Source organism: Sciurus vulgaris, assembly GCF_902686455.1.
Source record: "Sciurus vulgaris genome assembly, chromosome: 2".
In the NCBI taxonomy this organism is placed as follows: domain Eukaryota; kingdom Metazoa; phylum Chordata; class Mammalia; order Rodentia; family Sciuridae; genus Sciurus; species Sciurus vulgaris.
This window is the reverse complement of record NC_136462.1, coordinates 181125219-181142642: the sequence shown is the minus strand read 5'-3', so window position 1 is coordinate 181142642 and position 17424 is coordinate 181125219. Positions and strand designations below refer to the sequence as shown.

At 34.2% G+C, this 17424-nt stretch overlaps 1 protein-coding gene across 7 annotated transcripts in view; it reads left to right on the top strand.

Moving 5' to 3' along the window:
* Positions 1 to 17424, top strand: part of NCOA6 (nuclear receptor coactivator 6) — a 93944-nt gene that overhangs the window by 27641 nt on the left and 48879 nt on the right. For 6 of the 7 annotated variants that reach the window (XM_079128100.1, XM_079128099.1, XM_079128098.1 and 3 more), the window contains 3 exons: positions 1820 to 1924; positions 6624 to 6905; positions 11173 to 11328. In XM_079128100.1, coding sequence (XP_078984226.1) covers positions 6671 to 6905; positions 11173 to 11328 — 391 coding nt within the window. In that variant the 5' untranslated portion in view covers positions 1820 to 1924; positions 6624 to 6670. Of the gene's footprint in view, positions 1 to 1819; positions 1925 to 5229; positions 5717 to 6623; positions 6906 to 11172; positions 11329 to 17424 lie in introns of those variants that run through there. The other variant, XM_079128097.1, reaches the window with a different exon arrangement.

The window sequence follows — 17424 nt, the reverse complement described above, 5'->3', positions numbered from 1 at the left end:
GTGTGTGTGTGTGTGTGTGTGTGTATATATATATATATATATATATATATATATATATATGCTCTGGAACAATTAAGGTCCTTAGACTTATATATTCTTTAAAGGGGTAATTGTATTTTTTATTAAATTTGTATGTGGTTCATGGGGATGTTAGCATATTTATCACTATAAAAGCTTGAGCAAAGTAATCTCAGTGATCCCTTTCATTTCCTCTACTTCTGTGACTTGTCATTTTACGTATTTGAATTTTCTCTTTTTACTTATAACTAGATGTTTAAATATTTTACTTTTTCTCCCAGTGATTGATTGCTATTTTATCTGTTAATTTTTTCATTTTGCTTTCTGTCAGTTCACTTTATTGCTTTTTTCTAACTTTGAGTCAGGTATTTAAGTCATTCATTTTCCTTCCTTTTGTTCTCCCAATAAAGGTATTTTATGGCTATGAATTTTCTTCACGAATTGGCTATATTCTTTAGGTTTCTATATGTAGGTATTATGATTTTCTAGAAATTTGCAGTTCTGATTTGTGATTTTTTAAACCCAAGTCCAAATGTTTTGATGCTGTTTTACAGTGGAAAGGTCTTTATTTCCTGATCTTATTTTATTCATTTATTTATTTATTTTTGATAGGGGGTACCAGGTATTGAACTCAGGGGCACTTGACCACTGAGCCCTATTTTGTATTTTATTTAGTTACAGGGTCTCGCTGAGTTGCTTAGCACCTTGCTTTTGCTGAGGCTGGCTTTGAACTCTATCCTCCTGCCTCAGCCTCCTGAGCCACTGAGATTATAGGTGTATCCCACCACACCCAGCTTCTTGATTTTATTTTAAATTTATAATTTCAGTGCATTATCATCAGAGTATTTGATTGTCCTGTTGTTGGTTTTTACGTTTATTGAGGCCTGACTTTACAAATACCTTTTTCTTTATGGCCTGACTTTACAAATACCTTTTTCTTGAACTAAAAAATAATTAAGGGATTTTTTTCTCTAATTATTACTTGTTAACTGCTAGTACATATATCTATCTAAAATTTCAAGTTTTTAAAGTCAGTATTGAATTTTAGTTCAGTGGTAGAGTGCTTGTCTAGCACATGTGAGACCCTGGGTTCTATCCGCAGCACCACATAAAAATAAATAAATAAAATAAAAGTATTGTGTTCATCTACAAATAAATAAATAAAAATTTAAAAAGCAAAAAAGGAAATCAGTACTTGGCAGTAATATAAAATCATAACACCCAAGTTAAAGATGTTGTTGATGTTGTCTTATTAAAATAGGAAATTTTTTTCTGAGGTGTGCCAAAGTAATGCATTTTCTGTGCTGAATTTCTGTGCTGCCACAAAGAATACTTTACAACATAAACTGAAGATTTAATGAAAAATATAATGTGTAGATGTTATGACTATACACAGGAAAAAACTTACATTCGTATTCATGAAGTTTAAAAATAAATTTGAAGTTTTATTAGAAGATATGGGTCTTGTTTGTATATAGTGTATATACCAACTATTTTGGTTTTGGCTCCTAGTATCTCCAAACAATGTGGTATGATGTTGATTCATTTTAATTTGACAGATTTAGGAAAGAAGGTATAGGGAGGTCTCTAAGGCCTCTTGATTCTAAAAATGAAGCCAGTGTTAAATTCCTGAGTTTTTTGCCTCCATATTCTGAATGCTTAGTGATGAGTGGTTTAAGATCTCAGAAAAAGATATTCATTGTAGACTTAAAGAAAACTATTGTACCATTCTCTAAAGATGAAAAATTCTGTTATTTTATTTTTATATTCTTTCTCTTTCCCCCTCTTTCTCTTGTTTTAGAATCTGATTTGGCTGCTGTCTTGAAATATAAGCCCTAAAAATGCCAACTTGTTTGGACTTAGAAGGTGACCTGGATAAATGATAAGAATTAAGAAAGACATTTTGGTGAGTAAAATGTTATGTGGGAGAGTAGATAAGGCCCAAAGTAATGTTTATTCTTCTGGTTTTTCAGGTATTGTCTTTCTTTTTGGAGAAACTGTCTAAAATGCATTTTTCTTTTTAGAGCCATTGAATAAAAGGCAAATGCAATTCTTTTGTTTTTATTTATTTTTAAATTATTTTATTTTATTTTATTTTTTGTGGTCTGGTTATTGAACCCAGGACCTCCAGCATGCTGGGCAAGCCCTCTATTACTGAGCCACATCCCCAGCCCTCATTCTTATGTTTTTAAATAGGGTTTCTAGTACAAACTTTTAAAATGTAGTTTCTCACCTTTTTTATATAGAGTTATCTCAGATTTCACAGTAAGTAATAACTGATTATTAAAGTGTGTCTTGATTGAAACTATAATAGATTTCAAATATATATCTCTACTTAAAAATCTTTTTAATTTTCATTCAGGAGACTGAGCTGGGAGGATCACTTTAGCCCAGAAGTTAAAGACCAACCTGGAAAATAGTGAGATCCTTGTCTTAAAAAACAAAACAAAACAAAACAAAAAGAAAATAAGGAAATATATATATATATATATATATATATATATATATTTATATATATATAAAGTTGTAAACTCAGTACAATCCGTGGTTTGATGCTATTTAGACTGGAGTTAAGCTAAAGCCCGGCAGAAATTAGACTATTTTTTCTTGAAACTTAATGGTTTCAAGTATAGCACTCATAACAGATTCTTGCAGTCCTTACCTGGATGCTGTGCCATAGTGGGTTTAAACTGACATGGGGTATTCTTCAGAAATGCTTCTGGAGACCTCATGAATGACCATCTATTCATTTAACAAGTCTCTTAAATTTCTTAATGTAGAACAGTTCTTAACTACTTTTTCTTTATTAAAGAGACTAAGCCAATATTCCTGTAGAAATCCTAAACTCTGGATTTATCATCATGTTATTTAAGTTCTTCCTTTAACTCCTGTTAAAGACTTGTTAGATTTAAACGTTTTGGGCAAGAATATATTGTGGGTAATTCTGTGCACTTAATATTGCACATAATTTCTGATTGTTTCTCTGCTTGAGATACTAACGTCGATTATTGTGTTCAGATGGTGACAGTCACTTCTTTCCATTACAGTTTTCCCTTTGCCAGCAGCAAATAAATATTGGCATCATGTGAATATTTACTTCTCTTTCAGTTTTTCATATAATGTTTTATCCTTATTCATGATCCTTGCCTGAAGTATTTTATTAGAGATTACAAAGTTGTGATTTTTCTAATCATTGTTTTTACATGAAAGTTGACTTTCTTGTATAAATGTAATTGATTCCCAGGGGATTCTTTCATCAACTGGAGCTGTATGGGAACCCTAAAATTGTTTTTACTAGAAAGTTAAGATAAATAATATGATTACCTTTTAAATTTTTCCTGAATATCACATTTATTCTTAAATTATTTATGAAAGATTAAAAGAGCCTGAGTAAAAAGTGAAATCATTAGGTAATCTGGAAATTTATTATGTGCATGAGCAAAATGGTGGTCATTCTTAGCAAATCCAGACGATAATACATGCCCTGTTGTGACAAATGTCATAAGTGAGCAAATGATTCTCACAAAGCAGTCACCTACAGTCTGCTTTCTCTTCCTAGAGCAGTTAACTGAACTGCATTTCACTGAAAAGTTTTTCATTTATTTTAATACTAAATCCTTTATTAAGGGTTGGATTTTAAGTGGATATTATCTCAATGAACACACTATCTAGAAGTTTCTTTAAAAACTGGAGGGAAGGTCAGCAATTTTTCATAGACCGACTTGCATATTTTTTGTTTTTGTGATTACCTGTGTACTGCTTTGATATTGTTGAACTGGTAATTCCTGACTTGGGGGTTAAGACTTGGTGTGTCTGCCAGTAAGGGTTTTCCAGATCTGGATACACAGCCTTCATTAGGTGACTGTCAAAGTTAGGTTTTTAAATTGGCCTCCTTTCCAGTTAAAGATTCTTTTGGAAAAATCCTTCTTAAATTTCTAATTGTTTTCTTAGCAATTCCAACTTGGGAACAGCTGCTAAATAACTAACTTTTTAGGCAGTTTCAACCATCAGTCTTTTTCCTGCCAAGCAACAGGGGTTTTTTTTTTTTTTTTAAGATGTTGATAGACCTTTATTTTATTCATTTATTTATATGTGGGGCTGAGACTAGAACCCAGTGCCTCACACACGCTAAGCTAGCACTCTTACACTGGGCCACAACCCCAGCCCCCAAGCAGCAGTTTTTAATTCGTAAAGATCTTCATTATGGGACTGAGGAGATAGCTCAGTTGGCAAAGTGCTTCCCTTACAAGCACAGGGCCCTGGGTTCGATCCCAAACACCAAAAAAAAAAAAAAAATCTCCATTAACTTTCATTTATTTACCTCTAATCTAAAGTTTGTTAGAATTTGTAAAATTCAGTTAAATAAAGGGTAGTAGTTTTTATATAGGTATTTTCTGAATGCTGTTGTTTCTTAACCATGATCACACAGTTCTGTTGTGACCGTTACAGTACTAGAAAAGGATATAATTACCAGAATACAAGATGCTTTGCTCAAATGTACAAGTATTTTTTTGCACATTGCTTAAACAAGAGAAAATTTTTTCTCCAAATACTGCTTAGGTTGGCTTTTAAAAAGCTTTTGCTTTTGAAGTTTAATCACTATTTAATAAAAGTTAGGCAGGTTTTTAAAAATACTTTATTCTCTTTAATACATGTAGTATACATATGACAACATAGTTTGACATTTCTTTCTATTTTCAGAACTGGGGATCAGATTCAGGATGCTCTGTCACTGAGCTGCATTCTCAGCCCTTTTTATTTTTTATTTTGAAGCAGGGTCTTTTTAAGTTGCCCAGGTTGACCTTGACTTGAAATTCTCCCTCAGCCTCTCCAGTAGCTGAGGAGTATAGATGTGTGCTGTTATATCAGTCTTCATGGTTTTATTTTGTTCTTCTTGCTGTTATTGTTTTGTTTTCTGGTGATATTGGGGGTTGAATTCTGGATGTCCTGATGCCAAGCTACATCTTTAGATCCCCCACCCTTTTTGTGGTATTGGAATTGAACTCAGGGCCTCACGCAGACTAGGCAAGCATTTTTCCACTGAGTTACATACCCAGTCCACCAGGCCTTTTTTATTTATTTATTTAAAAAAATTTAAGTTTAATTTTTAAATATTTTGCTTTTTTTGAAGTACTAGAAATTGAACCCAGGGGCACTCTACCACTGAGCTATATGTTCCTACCCTGTTAAATTTTTTTTTTTTTTTTTTTTTTTTTTTAGACAAGGTCTTACTAAGTTGGTTAGGTTGGCCTTGAACTTTCAATCCTCCTGCCTCAGCCAACTAAGTAGCTGAGATTACAGGTATCTTATAGGTGTACACCACCTCAGTTTGCATTTAATGACTTTCAGCATACTTGGGAAGTAGGGAATTTATCTGCGATCCTACCAACCTAACACTATCACTGTTTACTTCTTTGGGTATTTCTTTTCAGTTTTTTTTCTTATTTACCTTTTTTTTTTTTAAGTTATAGTTTAATAAGGAATTTTTAAAATTAGAAAATTGGTATAAGAGTCTTATATATTCATGTGGTTCTTGCATAATGCAAATGCTGATAATTAATATTTAATCATTCACTTTCTGTTCAATCCCAAAGCTAATGGAGGAAATTGATACGAGTGATTTTTAATACATGCACTAGTAGACAACAAAACTGAAAACAGCAAAAATTGTAGCTTCCTTAAATCTAAAAGTTAAAAGGTAATTTAGTTCTGTCCAGGACATAATTCTTTGCCTCTATAAACATGTACTAACCACTTGTGCTCCTTTCACAAAAGCATTTAAAAATCTTTTTTGTTGTTTTTAGCCATTTCACTATTAATAACCCTTTAAGAGTTGTTTAAAACAGTCTTTGAGGAACTCCAGTGGTGCAATCTGTTAGCACTTGGTACTTTAAAAAACAGTCTTTGTAAAAGAATTCAGGAGTTTCAGTAATCACCCAGATGCTTACAGTTGGGTCTAGTTGTACTTTGCAGGTTGGAGAAAGAAGAAGGCTTTAGAAAGAAAGCTTGACTCCTCTAAAACTGTTGGCACAGAAGCAAGGGGAGTCTTTGGGGGCCACTTGTTCTGTGAGGTCAACCAAAGGCTTATAAAAATTGATTCTCAGATGGTTTTTATTTAATCCTTTGTACACTCCTCCTAATATTCTAGGTTTACAAAAAAGTAGCATACAGCATTGTAAAGGGAGACTTAATGACTTATTTTTATTTCTGTTGCCTTTAAGATTGAATTGTTTCAATCAGGTGTGGTGGCACACACCTATAATACCATTTACTTGAGAGGCTGAAGCAGGAGAATCAAGGCTAGTCTAGGCAACTTAGTAATACCCTATCTCAATTAAAAATAAAAAGGACTGGAAATGTAGAGGTAGAAATGTAGAGTACCCCTGGGTTCATTTCCCAGTGTTGGGAAAAAAAGAAAATTAATGAATGATTTTAGAATATCTTAATTATATAGTTTTAACTTTTCTTTAATTTCCTAATTTTATGATACTATTTTTATTATTTAATAAATAAATTACAGTTTTCACTGAACTATGGGTTATACATTGTTGAATATATAATTATGCAATGTAGTACTCTTCTCATATCCTCTTCCCTTTTCCAAGGTTTTCTTATTGTCCACTTGGCATATGCTTCAGGAGTAATATACACCATGGTTTTGAACGACCTTCCTAACTTAGAAGACATCTATACTTCCTTATGTTCATCAACAGTGGAAGACTCAGAGATGGAGTTTGACTCTGGACTAGAAGACGATGACACAAAAAGTGACAGTATTTTGGAGGATTCCACAATTTTTATGGCCTTCAAAGGAAATATAGATGATAAAGATTTCAAATGGAGATTAGATGCAATATTGAAGAATGTGCCCAATTTGTTACACATGGGTAATTTGCTTTAATTATTGTTTCCGTCTTGACCTTCTATGGTGTTCTGAGTTTTACAAAGTAAGTTTTGTTAAACTGGATTGAAAGGCTAATTGTAAGTACCAAATTAGAAATTTAGCAGTTTTTAAAAATAGAAATGCTATTGTGCTTCTTTTAGTGATAGGACTAACTTTCAAGACCCAAATTTATTGTGTTTAATGCTCTGGTCTGTTTCCTTACCTGTAAGTTGACAGGGTTAAACTGGATCTTTAAGGTCCTTTAGAGCTTAGAAAAATTCAATATTCTCTGTATCTACTTAAGTACTTAAAACATATTTTAAATTTATTCCCTTATATTTTAGATTAGAGGTCACTGATAGCCTGTTGGATCTATCCTGCAGTCATGTGTTATACAGACCACTTTAGTGTTGGGTGTTTTTAATGTTTTGAGTTTATCACTAGTGCTTTAAAAATTAAGATTCATTATATTGAAACCCAAATTTCTCAATTTATCATTAAAAATGGGAAGGTCGGGTAACACTGAGGTCTTCCCTTTTCCCAGATGGTGTCAAGTAACAACTCTACCTAGGGCGGGTCACCTCACCACAGTTCCCATCTGCCCTCTTCACACATTTAGATAACTTGTCTGGGTATAGTGGGCATTTGTTTTTGAAACTTTGTTTATATGTTCACCATCTTTTCTAGTTAGCAAAATTATCCAATCCAAATAGAGTGGAAAGCCTAGCCTTTTATCACAAATCCTAATTAGGCTAAGTGCTAATTAGATTTTTCAGATTTAGGGTGTTTTTCTTTGAGATTTGATGTTTGAAAGGAAGCCCTAGTTTTTCCAGGGTTTTTTTTTACTGTGTTGTATAAGACTCTTTATAGTTAAGGATTATTTAGCATATATAAAAGAATTTTATGTATTGAAATTGCCATTATTACCGTCATTATAATCATAATCGTAATCATAATCATACTGTGTAATATTATAAGGGCCTGTCTAGACCTAAAATTGTTCGTTGCTCTTAATTACCATTTTTGGTTGTTTAAAAATTACTCAGTTATTACCAAATCTAGATTTACAGTGCTACTAGATTATATTCTTGGTTTAAAAAATGTTTTAAGGCCGGGTGTGGTGGCCCATACCTGTAATTCCAGTAGCTCAGGAGGCTTAGGCAGGAGGATCACAAACTCAAGGCCAGCCTCAGCGGATTAGCAAGGCTCTAAGCAGCTTATGGAGATGGACTGGGGATGTGGCCCACCCCTGTGTTTACTCCCTGGTACAAAAAATAATAATAAAATTTAAAATATTTTAAGTCACATCTTCTCATATATGATGGAAATTTAAAAGTTTTTGATGGATTATAATTATGTTATAAATAAGGATTTTCCTGCAGCCCTATTCACAAGTGATAAATTCATAAGCAAATGTGATGTTTCTGTAGAAAATATTCAGTATTTCAATATTCATTAGATTGGGAAGAAGCCCTGTAGACTAGCCTATGCTCTGTGGAACAAGGATCCCAAGTTTCCTGACTTTTGCTGTTTGGAGGCTTAAATGCCATGGAAAGGAAGTTGATCTGAGGATCGAAACTGGATTTTAATGCTACTAGGTAGTCACAGGTTTTTAATGCTCCTAGGTAGCCACAGGTTTCTGGGAAAATCATTGAGCCTTTCTGGGTCTCAATTTCCTCACCTATAAAATAGACCTGAACTTAATATTGTTTAATCCTTTTTAAATTCCTATGATTGTTTATCTCAGTGCCCTTACACCAAATGGTCTCTATTTTTTACATTAGAGCTCTGTGTCTGAATAAGTTAGCTTTCTGTGTATAATGGATTAAGAACTTGAAGGGGCTTTTGGCAACATGTAGATACTTCTTTCCATAGATATTTCTGATTTTTAGAAAAGATACTCCTATATGACCATTTTTTTAATATCAGTATATATAACAATAAAAAAATATGGAAAATTTGAGTTCATAACCAAAGGAAAAATTATTTTGTCTGGGTATTTTGATATAAATTTCTGTCAGCTAATTGGATGTAGTATTTGCATTCTAATCTGTAAAATGTCATTATAGAAAGCAATTACTTCCTCGGATAACTTTTAAAAATCTTTTTATTGTAAAATAGATATAACAATTTACCATCTTAACCATGATTTAGTGGTGATTAAATACCATTCATACTATTGTACAATAATCATCACCAACCATTTCCTCATAATTCTTTTCATCTTGTCAAACTGAAAATCTGTAGCCATAAAATAATAACTCCCCATTCCCCCTTTACCTCAACCCCTACTACTTTCTACTACCCTTCTACTTTCTGTGATATTGACCAGTCTGCCTTTCTCATATAAATGAAATCATACTGTATTTTTTTTATGACTGGTTTCACTTAGTATAGTGTTTTCAAAGTTCATCCATGCTGAATATTCCTGTGTGTGTATGTATATATAATATTTTGCCTATTCATTCATTTGGACCCTAGGGTTACTTTTATGTTTTAGTTATTGTGAATAATGCAGTGAACATGGGTGTAAGATGTCTTTTCAAGACCCTGCTTTCATTCAGTTCTTTGGGCAGTATACTCAGAAGTAAAATTGCTATGTCATGTGATAATTCTATTTTTTATTTTTTTGAGGAACCACCATACAGTTCTTTATAGCACCTTCTACCACCTTACATTCCCCAAAACAACACACAAGTGATCCAGTTTCTACACATTCTCACCAACATTTGTGTGTGTGTGTGTGTGTGTTGTTTTGTTTCTATAGTAGCCATCCTAATGTGTGATATATCTCACTGTGATTTTTATTTGCATTTCTATAATGGTTAGCAATACCAAGTATCTGTATATGTGCTTATTTGCCATTTGTATATCTTCTCTGTAGAAATGTCTGTTCAAGTCTTTTATCCCTTTTTTTTTTTTTCTTTGCCTGTTCGTAATCAGGGCATTTTAAGCATTTTAAGCTTTTTCTATGTATTCTGACTCAATCTTTTATCATATGATTTATAATTCCTCCCAGCTGTGGTTGCCTTTTTACTCAGTAATATCATTTGATACATAGAATTTTTGTGAATTTCAATTTTTCTACTTTTTCTTTTTGCTTGTGCCTTTGTTGTCATATCCAAAAAAACCACTACAATCTAGTGTTGTGAAGCTTTTGCCATGTATTTTCTTCTGAGGGTTTTAGGTCTTACATTTTGGTCTTTGTTCCATTTTGAGTTAATTTTAACATACAGTGTAGGTCCAACTTTACTGTTTTGCATGTAGATAACCTAGTTTTCCCAGTAGTCAGCTTTTTTGTATCTTCTTTTTGAGACTATGTCCTGAAATTTGAATTGACTTTTCAGAATTACTGTTATACTATGCTAAAATGTGATGCTTTTCTATCTTAATTGAAGTTTAGTTGTCAAATTTATATTGCTTTTTTTCCCCTCAGTTTTGTGTGCTTCAGTGGAAACTCTACTCTTGTTTAAAGTAAAAAAAAAAAAAAAAAAATTAAACAAAAGACATAAAGAATCAAGACTTAATTAAACCCTCCTTAAATTTATAGGACATTGCAAGAATTCTTTGTCTAACATCTATTAATACCTTACACATAGGTGCTCAATGAATACTTAAGTTCTAGTATTAAAAATTCAGTATTTAATTTAGAAAGATAAAATTGCTTAACATTTTGCAAAATGTTAAATCTACTCTTCTTCCTTTTAGTGTCATTTCTTTGTTTAAATTTAGTGGATTATAACTGCAGATTCCATAATCTATAGTTAGTGTATGTGCACCCAGTATTTTCAGAATTTCACTTGAAATTTGAGGCTTACATGTTGTCAGCTTTTAAATTCATACATATTAAGGTGAGTCCAGAAGTAGACATTACTTGATTATTTTAAACTTATCTCTCTTTCCTCTCCTATGTTCCTTACTCCATCTTATTCCTATTATTCAATGCTTATAGTGTATCAGGTACTGTACAGGTTTTGGCATTTATTATCTCACATGATACAATCTTATGAAATAGTTTTTTCCTAGATTTAGAAAAGAGAAAGTCACATTTAAAAAAGGTTGAATAGCTCTACTCTCACCCAGGTGCCAAGTGGCAAAGTTGGAATTAGATTTGAAGTCTACCTAATGCCAAAACCTGTACTATCTCAGCTATTCCATGGTGGTACCCTGCCTTTTCTTTTCTTTTTTTTGCTTGTTTGCTTGCTTTTTAGTTCCACATCTTCTATTGCCTACAAAATCACTAATATTATTTTCTTTCCTTTATGATCAAGAATCCAGCAAGCTAAAGGTACAGAAGGTGGAGCCCTGGAACAGTGTGCGTGTGACATTCAACATCCCCCGGGAAGCAGCGGAGCGACTACGGATCCTGGCACAGAGCAACAACCAGCAACTTCGGGATCTGGGGATTCTCTCCGTTCAGATTGAAGGTCTCTTATTTTGCCATGTGACAAAATAACAGTAACAGAAAAATATAGCATGATTTCTAGTGCTGCTTTGTCTATTCCCCTGCTCTTATGTTTCAGAATGCCAAGTAGCTCATGTAACCCATTGTATTTCACATTGCAGCTCCTTAGGATAAAGAGGGATTGAGGTTATTTCTTGGACCCAATGTTCTTCAGCGACTGTGGCCTCCGACTTCCATTTTTTTGTCTAATTCTGGCCATCAGTCTCAGACTTTGGGTTTTTGTTTTTGTTTTGGGGGTCTTTGTTTTTTGATACTGAGGATTGAACCCAGGTGTACTTTACCATTGAGTTACATCCCCAACCCTTTTTAAAATTTTGTATTCTGAGATAGGGTCTCACTAAGTTGCTTAGTATCTTGCTTTAATTGGTGAGGCTGGCTTTGAACTTGTAATCCTCCTGCTTTAGTCTTCCTAATCACTGGGATTACAGGCATGCACCATTGTGTCTGGCATTCAGCCTTTGGTTTTACTGGTACCCTGACTAGGAACTGATTTTTCTTTTTCTTTTTTTAGTATCAGGGTTTGAACTCAGAGACAGTCAACCACTGAGCCACATCCCCAGCCCTATTTGTATTTTATTTAGAGACCAGATCTCACTGAGTTGTTTAGTACCTTGCTTTTGCTGAGGCTGGCTTTGAACTCATCATCCTCCTGTCTCAGCCTCCTGAACCCTTGGTATTATAGGCATGTGCTACTGTGCTCAACATGATTTGTTTTTTAAAGAGTATGTAATTTTATTTGCTTCCTTCTGCCAAAACTAATTTTTTCTTTATTCACCTAATAGATGAGGAGGTCCTAAACACTCCTTTTGTAGCAGTGTCCATTTTTCAAAATATTTTTACTAAAATGACCCCTTTCAAAATAAAAATATGCTCAACAAAAACACATGCTTATTCACCCTGCTTAAAACCCTGCTGTTACTTGCTATTGTTCAAAGAATAAAGACCAAACTCTTTACCATGACCCTCAAACCTTGTATGCTTTGGCCTCTTATCTTCTTCATCCAGCTTTATCTTGGTTAATTCTTCCTTACTATGTTTTCCAGCCTCTCCAACTTTCTTTTGGTTCCTTGAACACACACTTCTTCCTTCTGTAACAAATCCTTTGCATTAATGTCTTGTGTATACAGAGTACTATCCTCTGCCATTCACCTAGTTAATATCTACTTAGTGTTCTGGTAGCAGCTTAAATCTTTTCTTTTTTTAATACCTTTATTTTATTTTTATTTACTTTACATGGTGCTGAGGATGGAACCTAGTGCCTCACACATTCTAGGCAAGTGCTTTACCACTGAGTCACACCGCTCACCTCTGTTCTTTATTTTTTATGTGGTGCTGGGGATTGAACCTAGGGTCTCATGCATGCTAGACAAGGGCTTTACCACTGAGCTATCTCCCCAGACCCCAGCTTAAATATTAAGGGTGTATTTTCTGAACTCCCTCACTAAGCTGGAGTCCTTTGTTATACATTCTTATAAAAATCTCTTTCTCACAGATCATTTATCTCATACTTTCTTTCTTCTTTTTATTAAAAAAAAAAAATGTTTTTTGGTACCAGGGATTGAATTCAGGGGTCCTTAACCATTGAGCCACGTCCCCAGCCCAATTTTATATTTTATTTAGAGACAGGGTCTCCCTGAGTTGCTTATGGTCTCACTAAGTTGCTGAGGCTGGTCTGGAACTGGAAATACTTCTGCCTCAGCCTCTTGAGCCATTAGGATTTGAATTTGCAATCCTAATGGATTGCAATCCTAGGATTACAGGTGTGTGCCACCGTGCCCAGCTTATCTCACATTTTCATTAGAGCAATTATTTGATTATTGTTTTATTCCCCACAGACTATAAGCTGTAGTAAGTCAGGGACCATGTCTGGTTTTGCTCACTTCGAATTCCCTGGTACATTTTAGTCTCTTTAGTAAATGTGTTAAATGAAAGCAAGGGAAATAAATAATAGCACCACTTTGCTTCAACACATAGAATATAAAATATAACCCTTGCTGTTTTATAAGGACTCAAAGGAGTTTATGATCTTAGTAAGGGAGACAAACCTGCGATAAATGTAAATCCAGGTATGTTGAGCACACACAGCGGTTTCTTTTCTTTTGGGAGCCAAATAAACTAGGACCCTTTCTTCCTCTCCTTTGTTGATTCAAAAAAAGATGGCAACCAGTGATTCCAGCATTTTCTTCCACTTGTGGGCCAAGCACTACTGACCCTGTGGCTCACTTAGAACCTTAAATGCTCAATGAAATCTCAGCAGCTAAAAACATCATCAGTCAGTAGGCGAGACATATTTTGTGCAGTTTAGGTTTGTAGGTTGCTGTGCTCCAAGAGGGATAATATTAACAAACATTATTTAGAGAGGGTTATTTGTAAATTGAGAGGTGAGATCAATTTCATCACTTGGTAAATGAGGGAATAAATGAGTGGTAAATGAGTGGATTAAACAATAACCATTTTATTATGAAAAATAATGTTGGATTGTCTGAAAGGATCCAGAAAAGTAAAAATCAGTTTACAATAAATTGTTGAATAGAGTGGAAATTAAATGATTGGATAAAATGACAGTATTTAGGCTATTTATACTTTAAAGAATATATAAGTGTTTTTGAAAACTCTTTATGGTGGCACACACCTGTAATCCTAGCAACTCTGGAGACTGAGGCAGGAGGATCACAAGTTTAAGGCCAGCCTCAGCAGCTCTGTCAGAACCTGCCTCAAAATAAAAACTAAAAAGGACTGGGATGTAGTTCAGTGGTAAAGTACCCCTGGGTTCAATGCCTAGTACTGATAAAAACAAGTAAACAAACAAAACCCCCCAAATCCTAAACATTTTATAGTCCATTACTTGTGTACCTTGGAACACCAGTTTCTTAATCTGATCTACTTCTTACAAAGGTAAAATGCTGGTTCCTCTTTAATATTTTGGCCATAAATTAAAACATAAGTATTAAAAAGGAATCAAAATAGATAATGTATATTTTAATAAACTATAAAAGTTACAAATAATAACAATTATCATAATACAGAGTTTTTTTGTTTTTTGTTTTTTTGGTACTGGGGATTGAACCCAGGGGTACTATACCACTGAGCTAAATCCCCAGCCCCACCTCCCTCTTTTTAAAAAAATTTTGGGATCACAAGTGTGCACCACCATGTGCAGCTAGAGTTCCTAACTTTTAGGCTGCCCATGTGGTCTTTTTTTCTCTTTTCTACACTCCTGGAAATTGAGACAGGTATGAAAGTTGTGACAAAAGCTGTTGCTTTTATGAACCTGGTAATGGAGTGATGACTTTGTAAGTTTTAAGAGGAAGTGCTCCTATTTTCATGGTGTCTGCTGCAAGGACTGAGAGATAGGTTGTTTCTCTGACATTCTATTCTCCGTTGAATAACATTCCCTCTTCCCTTACATTTTTGAGTTTTGGCCAGGGAGTTGGGGAGACATTTTTTCTGAGAACATTTTGTGACTCTTCACAAAATGATCTAAAGTAAGATGTCTAAACTTGTGTGATGATCTAAAGTAAGAGTCTGCAAACTTTTTCTGAAAAGATCCAGGAGTAGATATTTTTGACTTTCCTGGCCATGAGCTTTCTGTCACAAGACATAGGTAATGTGTAAATGAATGAACATGACTGTGTTTCAGTAACACTTCATTTAAACAAACAGGAAGTAAGCTGGATTGGCCCATTGAATATAATTGGCAAGTTTGGGAGCCAGTAGTTGTTTCTACACATGCTTGTTTTACATTAGTTACTATATGTGTAGTTAACAAATGGGGGAATGATAGCAGTATAATGTAGAAATTGTTTATTCATATGTGATTTTTCCTACATGAAGGGAGCTGGAATAGTGCAAATAGAATTATCATTGTCAAAAGAAAAAAAGCCTTTAGCTCATTTGCTTCAAAGGTGAGAATTTTTTCAATTCTCTTTTAAGAAAATTAAGAATAAAAATTTGTATTCAGGTCTCTTCTCCAGAAATACATCTCTAGCCTTGTATGGTTTTCTACTTATGACAGGTTATACTTCCTTTTATGCCAATCTTAACAGTGGTCCCAGTGGCTCAGAGAATCACTACATCTGCGTTATCTCAGCACCTCTAATCAGGCATTTCCACTCCATTGTTTTTGAGTATTTTGCCCTCACCAATTATTGTTTAATAAAAGTGCTATGGTTACAAAGCATTATAGGTTTTGAGTTTGCCCCAACTCTGTTTTTCACATAAAACCTGTTATTGTCAACATGAAATTTTATAAAATGTGACGTTTTCCAGAAGTGCATTTTTTACATGGAAAAGTGTCTATCTTTGCTGGCTGCTCAACATAGCTAACAAGCACCTAGCAGGTACCTAGTTCTATGTATAAAGGATATAAAGTGAGTATATAATTTATCTAAATTAGGACACTTTTTTGTTTTGTTTTTGATTTTGATTTTTAGTACGAGATTTAACCCAGGGGTGCTGTACCACTGAGCTATATGCCCAAGCCCTTTTTATTTATTTTTTTTTAGTTTCTTGCTAAGTTGCTAAGGCTGATCTCAAACTTGTAATCCTCCTGCCTCAGCCTCCCAAGTTGCTGGAATTATAGGTGTGTACTACCACACCTGTCTAAATTAGGACACTTTTGAAAGTGAAAGTAGATGATGGAATTATACTGAAACAACAGATTTAAAGAACTATAGCAGACATGATTACCCTTGTATAGTGGTAGGGGAGAAAATAAATAAATTAGTGATTTCATGGAAAATTTAAAGAAATAACAAAATGTTCTGATAAGGATGATCTAACACTGAGTAAGATGATTGGAGGAGACCTTTTTTGGACCTGTGACACTTAAGATGACATGAAAATTGAGAAACTGGCTTTATGGAGAGTTCAGAGAACTGTTCTGGGCAGGGCAGGGGAAACAACGTGTGTATAAGCACCTTCAGGAGAGAAGCAATTTTGTGTGCCTTTAAGCAGCTGAAAAATGACCAGGGATAAATCATTGTTGAAGGAGAAAATGGTGTAAAGTGAGGATTAGAGAGGTAGAGAAGGGCTGAATTTGGGCTGTCCAACATAGTTGCCACAAGCCACATGTGGCTGTTGAACACTAAAAGTGTGACTAGTCCAAACTGACATGGACTATAAGTTCAAAATATATATTTCTTTTGAAGACTTAATGCCCCCCCAATGTAAAATATCTCAGTAATTTTATACTAATTAAATGTTGAAATAGTCATGTATTGGATGTCTTAGAGTAAATAAAATGCTATACTTATTTTTTTCTGTTTGTTTTTACTGTGGCTTCTAGAAAATTTTAAATTACATGTATGGCTAATATTTCTTTTGAATAGCACTAGGCTAGATAAGTTGAAGCTTTGTATACTTTGATGTTTTATTTTTATTTCTACAACAGTGGGAAATAGTGGAGCAGTTTTAAGTAGAGAAGTGACATGATCTGCTGTCATTTCAGGACCTCTCTGCTTAGACTGTCTTAGCAAGTTGGTATATTAATAATCCCTTCCCCTTGGTGAAAATGCTTAAGATCTATATTCTCTTTCTCTTTTACTTTAGACAGTATAGGCAAGTCAGAGCATCTTGTAGTCCCCAGTGGTAGGATGTTGTTTCCTATGACCAGCCAATCTTGCTGATTAAAGTGCACATGGAAAGCTGACTTAACATCAGTGACAGGACAGAGGAAACTGTTGTGCCCTCATTAGCTTTCTGCTTTATCATCTGACTATAAACCAAGACCCTAGGATATGGAAGAACTTGAGCAATACAGGCTTTCAATTCCTCAGCCACTGGCTAGCTGTATTTCAACTGTCCATCAGGTGGTGTTGTCTTCCATAGTAATCATAGTCAAAATTGTGAATTAAGTGCAAGAAACTTTCTGAAATTTTTTCAGAGACCTTTTTAATCATTGAACCAAGTAGGAGTTAAGTTGTGTCTAAGTTTAGGGTCTACTTAATTAGAACACTTCTAGTGATATTATCTATACAGGGGCTAGGGATGCAACTTATTGGTAGAGCACATGCTTAGCATACACAAGGCCCTGGATTCAATCACCAGCACTGTCCCC